The following is a 12,010-nucleotide window of genomic DNA, read 5'->3' as shown; positions in this document are numbered from 1 at the left end:
CTAGACCAATGACTAAATACGACAAACTAACTAAATATGATAATTAAAGCACTAAGATTAAGCATCACCACTAATATGAATTGATCAAACCACAACTCCCATCCCAGTTATTCAATTATAGCTTAGGAGAGATTAACATTCCCTTATGTCTTAGTAATAAAGCACAACTGCGAACCGAAACTAAATACTCGGTCATTTCTCAATACTGAACTTACTTTCGTGATAGCAAAAGGCCTAACTAACATGCATGTCTCCTATTTTCATGGCTTACACACATAATTAGAAACATTAAGAACCAATGTCAAACATTTCCCAATTCTAGTTCTCACCTATTTTCATGGGATAATTCAAATCAATAACAATAGTATCTAAATTAAGACCCAACTTTCGTTGATGAACTCAATTAATAAAATAACAATTTAGCATCGAACAAATATTCCTAATTGCAGCTCCAACTTTCATTGATAATATAAAACTAGGGCTAAATCAAGATGCACAATTGACAATAACAACAATCTTATCAAACCCTAAACATATAATTCAATAACATGGGAATTAGAGAAGAGTTTACATGATCAATCCATACTAGGGTTCAACTCAATCCTAGATAGAAAGATTATTCACTAATAAAGACAATTAAAGCAATAAACATAATGGAAAACATAATTAAAATAATAATAAAGAGAAGATGAGAGAATAAAACTTGATTGAATTGAAGATGAATATGAAAGCTTGAATCTTGAATCTCTAAAGTAGCAATAGAAAATAAACTAGGACATAAACTAGAGAGAAAACTAAAGAGGAAAAATAGCGTGATATTGAAAAGTGAGTAATAGATGTCCTCCCGTAATTAGAAAACATCTAATATGTAGTTATATAACTCCTAAAACTAGTAGGGAACCAAATTACAAGTTAAGAAAACTAAATAAATCATTAAATGGCTAAAATTTTCAAATATTGCGTGCGTGTAAGAAGTTTCTGAAAGACTGGGCCAACTTTCGAAGCACATATCTCTCAGAATATAACTCGCTTTGGGCCGTGCGACCTATCGTTGGTAAGATCTTCAAACCTAGTTTCCAATGCCACTAGATCCTTATCAATGTAGCTTGCTTCCAATTGCTCCTAAGTACTCAAGCTTGTCCAGTAATACTCCAATTATATTCTCGATACCCGAAATTCATCAAAGAATACCAAAAACGCACAAGAGGAGTAATATTTCGCAGATTAAGTAATATCATGCAACTATGAACTACAATGCACCTAAATGCACCTAGAATGCAACTAAAACCTATATAAAAATACGACACATCATTCCTTCCCATTGAGGGATAGCTGGGAGCCCTCCGGATCAACTGGCCAACCCCATTCTCGGTCGAGATCATGGAAGCGCCCCTCTTTCCAAAGATTAAACTCCCTACCATAGAGCCATCTGATGGAACAACTGATCCAGATGATCATCTCTCTGTCTATAAGCATCAGATGTATGTCCAAGTAGTAGATGATGCTACTTGGTGCAAGAACTTCCAGGATACTCTAAAAGGAGTAGCTCCGAAGTTGTAACGCCCCGAAAATTTCATAACCTTAATCATTAGCAGAAACATAACTTAAGCATGTGGGTTATGGCCCATTAATAAAATAATAGCCTAAAACGATCTCAAACACACAAATGATCAACTTAAAGTAATAATAATCAACCTTAATACAAAGTATTCTAGATATCCCAAATATATACATATAGAATCACTTCAACTTAATCTTTCGAGAGTATCCTTGACATAATTGATCTTAAGCCTATCTTCATAATACCTGAATCATTTCGTAAAATAGAGAAAAGAGAAAACACATAAAATAACACAAAATGAGTTGAAAAGTCGATAATTTCACTCCAACACGTAAAAACAGTTTTAGTTCATGAACATTTTCATGCACATGCATACATCATATCATATTGACACTTGTTCGGAAATACTATCAGAAAACACCATCATTGAATAGTCTGCTAACAAGGATCATTTGCGTGATCATAGTTAATTGGCAAGTACAGGTTTTGGACATAGCATTAACATTATCATATGATCGACCCTTTTGGTCCATGTGTTCATTCATATATCGTACCATAATTTCTCCACTTGTAACCTGCCAATTTGCCAATTCAATTCATAATCCCAAGCCAGCAGAACCATCCTCTTTTACAAACTTGCATATATTCATATTTACAAACAACAACCATAAATTATAATAAATCCATAATTCATATAGCCATACTTCATTAAATAAAATCATAAACATGACTGTTCATGACATTCATGAACATTCATCGAGTCATACATTAATCACATATACTTAGCATCACATAGTCGTATTTACATATTCGAGTACATATGACACGTCTCATATAATATCTATGGGAATGCATAGATGCTGGACATAATGGTTACTTCATACGCTTGTTAACCCAAATAGCATCACTGTGAATTCGTAATGGCCATATCGAGTCCTGAAAGCGATTTTTGATATAGCCTCAGGTTTAATGCGGAGTTGATGGTATCTAAATCTTAGATCAATTTTAGAAAAGATACTTGCACCTCTTAGTTGATAAAAAAGGTCATCAATACGGGGTAATGGATATTTATTTTTGATGGTGATCTTGTTCAATTCTCGATAATCAATGCATAATCTCATACTTCCATCTTTCTTCATCACAAATAACACTGGTGCACCCCATGGCGACACACTTGGTTGAATATCCCTTGCTCAAGTAATTCATCTAGTTGTGTCTTTAATTCTCGCAAATCAGCTGGTGCCATTCTGTATGGTGCTTTAGATATGGGAGCTTTGTGGAGGCATGCCAGGTATCTCTTCTGGGAATACGTCGGGATATTCACATACTATAAAAATGTCACTCAGAGAAGGTTTAGTGTGTTTAAATCTTGTACATGACAAAGGTATCCATGACAACCTTTTTCGAGTAGCTTGAAAGCTTTTGAGGTTGAGATAGTTTTTGGTTTAACCTTTCTTCTTTGATAAGAAACTTTAAACCCATCTGGTGTTCTAAGGGTTATCTCGTGTTTGAGGCAATTTATGTCAGCTTTATATTTGGATAACCAATCCATCCCCAAAATCACATCAAAGTCCGTTAACTCAAACTGAACTAAATTCAAAAGAAATTCATAGGTTCCTATAAGGATAGAGCAGTTTCTATATAGGACATTGCACCTTTCGTGTTTGAGGAAATTCATATACTCCCTCCGTCTTTTATTATTTTATCCCTTTCTTTGGGGCACATTTGCCGAGATACTAATTTGAACCTTAATATCTCTAATTTTCGATAAGCAAAAATTACAAAAGTTGATATTGGATAATACACATTGAGACGAATCCAACAAGATCTCACATGACTATATTTTTCCTTAAATACAAATTACAAAAGATAGTCAAAGTCATGTATGTAAATAGTGTCAAAAGTCAAAAGGGATAAACTAATAAAAGACGGCGGGAGTAATTAACAAAATATGACTCTCCTCGATTTTTATTATCTTACCACTGAAAAAGGAATGTGGAAAACTAGCTAGTAAAAACCAGTGTGTGGTCATTGCCAAATAAGGCCATTCTATTTCGGAAAAGAGTGTTGAATATCTTTCAAAGATAAAATAATGTTTTGTACTAGGAAAAGGTGGGAGAGTGATTCTTGTAAAAGTTGTAATGAGATACAGCTGAAAAGTTTGATTTGGTCAATGCTTGTAAATAGGGCAGCATTCCTAAGTAGCAAGCTAAGAAGGGAAACAATCTTTTTGGCTTTGCATCTCCTCCAACCAAAGACCAAAAGTTAGTGGTAGTGCATAAAGAATAGAATTTGGCATAGTTACCCACTTACCCTAGGCCCTAACCACCAACGGGTCGAAGTGGCCTGGTGGGTACTACAAACAAAGTACTACAAAAAGAATGGTTGGCAGCAAGATTACCTATCATCCGTTGATTTTGGCTGCTCACCATCTGTAATTTGCTCTTGAATAGTCTGGACCTTCTTTTGTTTCTTTTTTTCTATGGTCCACGTGATTACCAATATTTTGCCACCCACCTTAATATGATCTCCAATCTTATTTTAGTTCCTATCAGTTTGTTGCACGACATGACTTTCATTTGTTGCATTGTTTATGGAAAATTGTAGAAATTTGATATCCTGAAAACTCGAAACATCTAAAAGTACGAAAAAAACAATAATAAGAAAATAATATAGCATCTGGGTTTTTTATAAATATTATCTCCACACTTTTTGGTTACATAATTTGTTTTTTCACATCTGTCGAGACGCTTCTTTGAACGTTAACGCTTCTTATTGAGTGTAAGTAAACATTATAAAAAATTGATATTTGAAATTCTCACATTGAATTGAATCTAACAATTATATAGTGATACGAGATAACTTAACAAAGTTGGTTGATGAATAGTGGCAAAAAGGCAAATAGTGTAACTAAAAAAATACAGAAGTAATATAATTTTAAACTAATTTTTATTGTGAGCAATATCTATAAGGCTTAATAAAAACCCCTAAGAGTTATAGTAGCAAAATCTTTTTGGTTTATATTCTAATTAAGCACATGAACATTTTATGTCATTCATTCATTTGTGGCTTCTAATTAGAATAAAACATTTTCTAACATTTGAACCAAGTAATTTGGGCATAATTGTTCAAAACAATTCGATATACTCAATCTTCTCAATCCACTTCCCAAAACTATGGATATTCAATTTAGTTTTCCAAGTTTTATATTTTTCTTATTGAAATATCCATTTCTTGCATAGGCTAATATTATCTTATTGTACCTAAGTTATTTTGCATAAAAATATTCGCCAGCTAGTTTTTTCTGGATAGTTGATCATTATTCTGTTTTACGGAAACATGAATCGCTTGAGCCTATTCTCTCAACATTACGCCCAACCCTAAAATAATTAAAATCTATAAGAAAATTTAATTTGATATTCTTTAGAAACTTGTAAAAATACTCCCAAATTTTACAAAATCCAAAAATTTCTTAAAATGAAGACATCACTATTTCATTTCAGCTATCTACCATTCTACCCCTCCACATTCAATAGAAATAGACAAACCATCCGAAAGTCATAAAGCCGGTCGAAAAATCCAATTCTATATAATCAACAACACTGTATCTGCCTGATTTAATCAGAATTCCACGTAGAATCCCTCCGATTCCACACAATTTCCCCAATTCATTTCCACGGCTGACGAGTGGTGGGTGAGAAACTGTTATGTATACTCTATATCTTCTTTATTTATTCTAGGTAGTTCACATCAACATTATTGTTATCAAAAACATTAAAACTAAAGTCAAATAACTACAAAAAAATGAGGGAAAAAGTGCATGAAAAGTTGTAGGAAGAAGAAAAAAGTGGTGGGAAAATGGTGGAGGAAGTGCCTGGATCATTGGGTACCAGCGCAAGCTTAGCTCTTCGATTGGGTCAGACTCTGTTTTCCTCTGCTGCCCTCTTTTTCATGTGCCTTGATGTTAATTTTTATGGCTACACTGCTTTCTGGTATGTATGATTCACTCCTTACTTTATAAACCCTTTTCAATTTTACTATTTTTGTTGCTTGATTTTGGGGTTTTATGATTTTTTTATTGCACTTGAGATTTTATTAATATGTATGTGATGTTTAGAGTAAAATTACTGAATTTTGTATGAAATTGTTGTGAGATTCTATGATTGCGTTTTTGGGAAGGGTGGAATTGTTCTAATTCAAAGTTTTGAATTTAAGGTGATGAAAAAGGAGAAATTTTGATTTTGTTGAAGAATTTGTGTGGATGAGAAAAAAAAAAAAAACAGTTCAGAATTAAGAGCTGTTACTTCCTCATCTTTCTGTGCATGTGTTCAACTGTCATCCTTTCATTTGTTTTTTTGTTGTTTTTTGTGTTTTCCCCTTTTGATGGAAGTGTTATTAATCAAATTTAGCATGCAATGTCTAAGAGATTTAAGGGGTTTTTGAGTACAGATCATGGTGATGAGATTGTGACCTCGAATATGATAGATTTCTTTGAAACTCCAAAAAGGTGAGGTGATGATATGAACCTTGTTGAGGAATGAGGATGTTAGTTGGGTTGGTTTATTGATGCTCTAATCAACCATTTAATTGTTCACTAGCCGATACTGTCGTTTGTTGATTGATATTTGTTATGGTCCTTATGATCATGGAATTAAGTACTATTGTGATCAATTTCATTGTACGCCGCTCGCAATTCGCAATCTCATGTTGCACGCTCTTGGATATGTTTCCCTTTATCACAAGCCCTAATCTCAAGAATAGAGGAAGTTAGAAGGAGATACCAACTTATACAGTACAATAGAATTCCAAGATCACCAATGGTTTATATATGGAGATTATTAAAGTAGTCGAGGGAGGTCAATAGTGATTTTGATGAAGGGCGTTAGTAATGATGTATGAAATTGTGTTTGCGAGATGATGTATCACTTGATACTTGATAGAAGAGAATGGAGGAAGATCTATTGGACGGCCACTAGAGATGAAATCTTGGCTCATGCAGCCGACCCCCCCTATCCTATTGAGATTATGGCTTTGGCATTGTTATTGTTGTTATTGTACCAAGCTTCTGTGAGAAGCCAAAACGCTCGTGGAGTCCCTGGTACAGAACACATGTACTAATTAGCATGTCAGATTGTAATCCACCATGGAAATCTCCCCGCAGCTAAGTGCAGTCTTACCTTCGGGCTTCGGCCTGGGTAGACCAATCTCGACTTCTCATGTCTGCCGCAAACTGCAGACTTCAGCACACCATGACATGTCTTCCAAATTGCTAAAGCAGACTGTTCAAGCTACTGTATCACTTTCCTGCAGTTCTTTGTGCAGCATTCCTTTGCCAGTGTGCAAGGTTATTCCTTAGCACCCTCTGTGCTATTTCTCCTGCCCAAATTTTGTCTTTTGCTTCACATCCAAGAATGCACTTATCTTGAGCCTCAATTGACACTGGACAGTTTGTATACCACTTCGTGAGTTACACATACCAGCATTTGTGTAATTTACTACTCCTCCATACAGTAGTGGTTTATAAATGGCAGCAAATGACTTGCTATGTCAGCAAATATTGTTCTGAACGCTGTTCCCCATGAAGCGCACACGCTTAAGAAATACTCCCTCGGTCTCTAAATAGAGTGCCATTTCTTTTGGGCACAAGTATTAAAAAGAAATCATGTTTATGATCTTAATTGTATTAAATCATAATTAAATATAGAAGTTGGTACACTCTTTATGAATTTTTTTTTATTAAGGAGAGAGAATGTGGGTCACATGAGAAAGTGAGGGATATTATAAAAGTTGAAAGCAAAATAATACTATAAGGAAATGGGAAATCTATTTGAGACAAACATAAATGAAAAAATGGGCACTCTATTTAGGGACGGAGGGAGTAACTGTTGTTAGCCAATACAATCTAGCTATACTTTGAAATTAAATGAAGTAAGTTTAGGAAGAGGAAGTTTTTTGGCAGATATGAATTAGGCTGGTGAGGCAGGGGGAAACAAGCTTTTGCATTTACGTCAATGTCATTGCTAAGAACTTAATTTTAGAGCTGGTTGTTTTTAACTTAAGCTAAGACAATAGCCGATTAGGGCATTAGACTTTGTGTTGGAGTTATGGCCTTGTAGGTTATTGGCTTATTTCATACCTGTTTGTGTTTGTTAACACTAATGTTTAAGAGCTTTTTTGAGAAAGTGCCAATCTGAAGATGCATAAAATTGTGATCCAACTGAAAACTAGAATTATAAGCTCTTCATCTATTCCGCTTCATAGATAGTACCTTAGTACAACACATCATTCGATAATGCGGTTTCGGTCACGATTTGGTATCAGTCACCGTTAGGGGTGTTTATAGATGGTTAACCGTCCCGAAATAACATTTCAGTTCGCTCTTTTTGCGAACCGTAACCGTTTAGACCACTTACCGTTTAAGCGGTTAACCGTTTTTTCATTACGGTTTTTCGGTTAACCATTAACCGTTATTTAAGTTATACTATTATGTTTTACTGAAAGTACATATATAATTTCAATTTTTTTCATATATTATATATATTCTAATATAAAATGTATTTTAAAGTGGATAATTAATCCATTGGAAAACATAACTAACACTAAGAATTCACTTCATTTCCTAATTATAGTGTTCATATTAATACTAGAATTTTCAAATAATTATATACTTTCTCTAATTGTTATAACTTAGCTACAAATATTAGAATGAATGTAATTGTTTGAAAATGCTTCACAACAATTAGATAGAGAAAAAAATGTTTCGGTATTTTGGTTAACCGTTTACTCAAAAATCACAATTGTAACCATACTATTTAACCGTTAATTTTATCGGTTCGGCAACCGTATCGTTAAAACTTTTTTTTTTTTGTCACTATGGTAACCACCCATTTAGATCGATTTTTCGGTACGGTTTTTCGATTTCGGTTTTTCTATGAACACTCCTAGTCACATTGATGTGGGAACGTGGATGATGCGGTTGTCGTACCGCCAAATATCGTCTTAGACTATAAAATATCCTTTGAACCCGTCTAAAAACATTCTTTTTACACCTTTACGATGCGGGGTCCGCCACTTAGTAATGCTACTACTCCTGAATTTTCTTTTAAAAATAAATTGTTTTGTAAAATTAAAAAATAGCAAAGAACTAGAGAAGTATTGGTCATATGTAACCATTTCTTCTTCCTCTCCATGACTCCATCTCCTCCTTACCTTCTTCAGTCATCACTCTTCAAATTCTTTCTATTATCAATTGTCCAATTGATCCAAGTCTCTCCAATTTGACAGAAAATGCCTTAATCTTAAGCCCGGTTCCAATAAATCAAGCAAAACCATGAACTCATTTCAATAAAAGATTACAATTTTCCTCAAGATAGAGAAGAGGCATTCATACATGAGATACAAGATTATAGCTCCAACCCCTAGAAATAAAGATTGATAACTTTCCCACTAACTTTTCACAAATTGAGCGGATAACACATAGAGAGAGAAAGAAATGAGGTGCTGAAGATGTCAACTTATGGAGGAAATCTCCATTAAAGCTTCATTAAAGTTTGGAAGTAAGGAGAGAAGAAAAAAATGTAATTTAGAAAGAGATAATATAACGAGGGAAGGGAACTATACTTCTATAATACTCCTATTAGATGAATGAATTAGAATTAACTGTATTGGCAATGATGGCAAATATTTACTAATTAGACATAATTATTTTCTAGAATATCTAAAAGTAATACTCCTATGGTGGATAGTTAGAAATAAATTCATAAGAGTCTATCTTGCCTACAAATTCTTAGAGCATCTACAATGGCTTGGTTTTAGTTGGTCTAGCAAAAAGTAAAGCTAGCTTTACTTAGTCTAACCATTGGGGAACTTGGCCCTTTGGGTTGGTTGGTCTGGATTTCTAGACCATATGCTCTCTTGGATGGAGTGCACAAGCCAAATGAAAATCAGCCCAAATTTCTCCTTCTTGCTGTAATTTCTTCAACACAATACAAGGATAAAAAATTTATAACTTATTTAAAAAAAAACTAGTTATAATTTTTATTTATTTTACAATAACATCTATAAAATATTTTTATCTATAAATTGAGCCTAAATTTCATATATTTTACTACACTTTTTCCCAACTTATTTTTTTCTAGTTACTCTCTCCTACCTCATATAATTTATAATAAGCAAATATTATGGATTCAAAAAATCCTAATTACTCCCAAAATAATTCGAACCACCACAAAATCCCCCAAATAATTTAATTGACATAAATTAATTAGCATAATTATTTTAGATCATCATTTATATAAAAATAAACATTGGGATATGGTAAAAGTAAGAGAGAGAAATGGAAAAACCAAGTAAGACCAACCCACCCCATTGTGAGAAAAAAAAGATGAGTTGGTGGAGTTTTAGTGGGATGTGAGGTGTAAGAAGGAGGGAAGGAGAGAGAATGACAAAACATAAAAATCAAGTAAGACCAACCCACCCCATTGTAGATGCTCTTAGGTGCTCTCGAAAGCATCTAGAACTATGTGCTCTCAAGCACATGTTTTGCACATTTATCACATAAATGTGCAAATATAAAATGTGCGAAAAATGTGAGAGAGAATCCCTAGTTCTAGGTGCTACGGGGAGCATTATGCTTTGGCAATCAATTAAAAAGCGGATTGACGAATATATCCTTAAAGATCATTGTAATTTTTAAAAGGTGAATACTTTAGAATCGTAGTTAAATGGGTGGTATTTGTTAAGGGGTAACATAGTTCTTGCTTTTGCATTTGGAGAGGAAAACAGGGACCCAAATTTGTGGACTTATAGGCAAGAATTATGATGATGTGAATCATGAATCATTTATTTACAACTTTGAAGATGCTAGTACGAGGTGTGGGCTTGTGGAGCTCCATGTTTTCTCTGTGAAAAATAGTCAGCAGCCAAACTTATTCTATTATATCCTTTATGAATGAATTCAAATTGTATATAGTTTTAAGATCTAATCTAATTACTGCAATTGCAAGAGACTGAATGATATGGGATTATTTGATATATATCCATGAGTAAAAAAACTCAAATTTAAGCATGTATATTAAGTCTTCAACAATAGGATAAAATCTTAAATAATGTTGATGCATATTGTGGATTCTGCTTGCAGACTTTGAACATGACTTGAAGTTCTACTTCGAAGTAATAATTTTTCTCAATGATGAAGCGTAGTTGGCATCAAATGTTCTTGCAGATGCATCATGCATGTTATTAAGTTTCTTTCTTATCATTGTGCAGCTTCTTAGTAACGGTCATGGGGTTGGTGATTCCGTGGAGTATGACACTCGGGCTAGTTGATGCCTATTCTGTCTTCGTTAAAAGCCCTTCACGTCAACCTGGAGTGATGACCGTAATTGTTGTAGGAGATTGGGTATATGATCTTCACTAATCCCTCCATTTTTTATCCTAATTCTTAGAATTCTACGCGGCGTCTGTTAATCGTAGTCATTTACTTCATTGTCAATTCTGTATCAGGTATTGTCATTCCTTTCACTAGGTGCAGCAAGCTCAACTGCAAGCGTCGCACATATTTTGATGGTTGCAAGTGTTCCACCATGTCCTCTGAAGATCTGTAGCAGATATTCTCTTTCTGCTGCCATGGCTTTTTTGTCTTGGTTTATGTCTTTTGCCTCCTCTCTCTTCAACTTATGGATCCTTCCTAAGTTATAGCTGTTTGTACATATTGCCTATAATAGTTAAGCAGAACTATACCAATAGTGGAAAATGCCAAGAAAAAAAAGATGAAAGAACATGGACTGCCAAAAAAAATAAGGTGGTATTCCGTATAAGCTTATTCTTACTTCTTAGTATGATTATATGACTTGTATGTAACTGTACAGCAATCAAATTAAGATTACAATTTATTCTTATAATTTGATGTTTTTGGAAGTATTGACTGTGATTTCTGTACAGAGAATCAGAGAGTAGAGACTCTTGATTTTTGGGCCTTGGGCCTTTGTTGGGCCCAAATCCTAGAAATTGAAACTTGACAAAAGAAAGGAAATTAAGAGGGCGGCAACGTGAGTATGACCCCAACGCCCAGATGCGAAGAAAAGAGGTTAAAAAATTGGAAAATTTTACAAGAATAGTCTTGATTATGATTGGTTTTGATAAAATAATTTTAACTCTTTTTTTTTAAGGAGAAATTTTATTAATTGAAAGCCAAACGGCATCTATAATAGATATTAAAGAAAAACAAGATACAATCAAACAAGGTTAAATCAAATTTGTCTTCGAAAAACTACAATGAACCAGATCAAGCAATACCGCGCAGCTCCCTTGTATTTGCTGAATCAAACAGCTATTGATGAGAAAGTCTATTATTCTGACATAATTTGAGAAGAACAATCTTGATCGAGTCATGTTTACCGCATCCGAGATTCCAATACCTTCATGTTGAGTCTCAAACTTCAACCAATG

The 12,010-nt window shown here is 34.0% G+C and overlaps 1 protein-coding gene across 1 annotated transcript; it reads left to right on the top strand.

The window, feature by feature from the left end:
* The first annotated feature begins 5,082 nt into the window (after positions 1 to 5,082).
* Positions 5,083 to 11,463, top strand: LOC104895992 (CASP-like protein 5C1). Its single transcript, XM_010682651.4, has 3 exons — positions 5,083 to 5,553; positions 10,829 to 10,961; positions 11,066 to 11,463. Exons 1-3 carry the CDS (start codon positions 5,420 to 5,422, stop codon positions 11,258 to 11,260), a joined length of 462 nt encoding a protein of 153 aa, XP_010680953.1. The 5' UTR covers positions 5,083 to 5,419; the 3' UTR covers positions 11,261 to 11,463.
* Positions 11,464 to 12,010: the final 547 nt, after the last annotated feature.

The sequence above is a fragment of the Beta vulgaris genome, chromosome 6, assembly GCF_026745355.1.
Source record: "Beta vulgaris subsp. vulgaris cultivar EL10 chromosome 6, EL10.2, whole genome shotgun sequence".
NCBI classification, from domain to species: Eukaryota; Viridiplantae; Streptophyta; class Magnoliopsida; order Caryophyllales; family Amaranthaceae; genus Beta; species Beta vulgaris.
The sequence above is the reverse complement of the archived record's forward strand: the minus strand, read 5'-3'. Positions and strand labels throughout refer to the sequence as shown.

Bases quoted from the DNA above. Each gene is read 5' to 3' on its own strand.
- LOC104895992 (XM_010682651.4), top strand. From the start codon at position 5,420: ATGGTGGAGGAAGTGCCTGGATCATTGGGTACCAGCGCAAGCTTAGCT. The intron at 5,554-10,828 runs GTATGTATGATT...ATCATTGTGCAG, and splicing joins TATGGCTACACTGCTTTCTG to CTTCTTAGTAACGGTCATGG. The intron at 10,962-11,065 runs GTATATGATCTT...ATTCTGTATCAG, and splicing joins TAATTGTTGTAGGAGATTGG to GTATTGTCATTCCTTTCACT.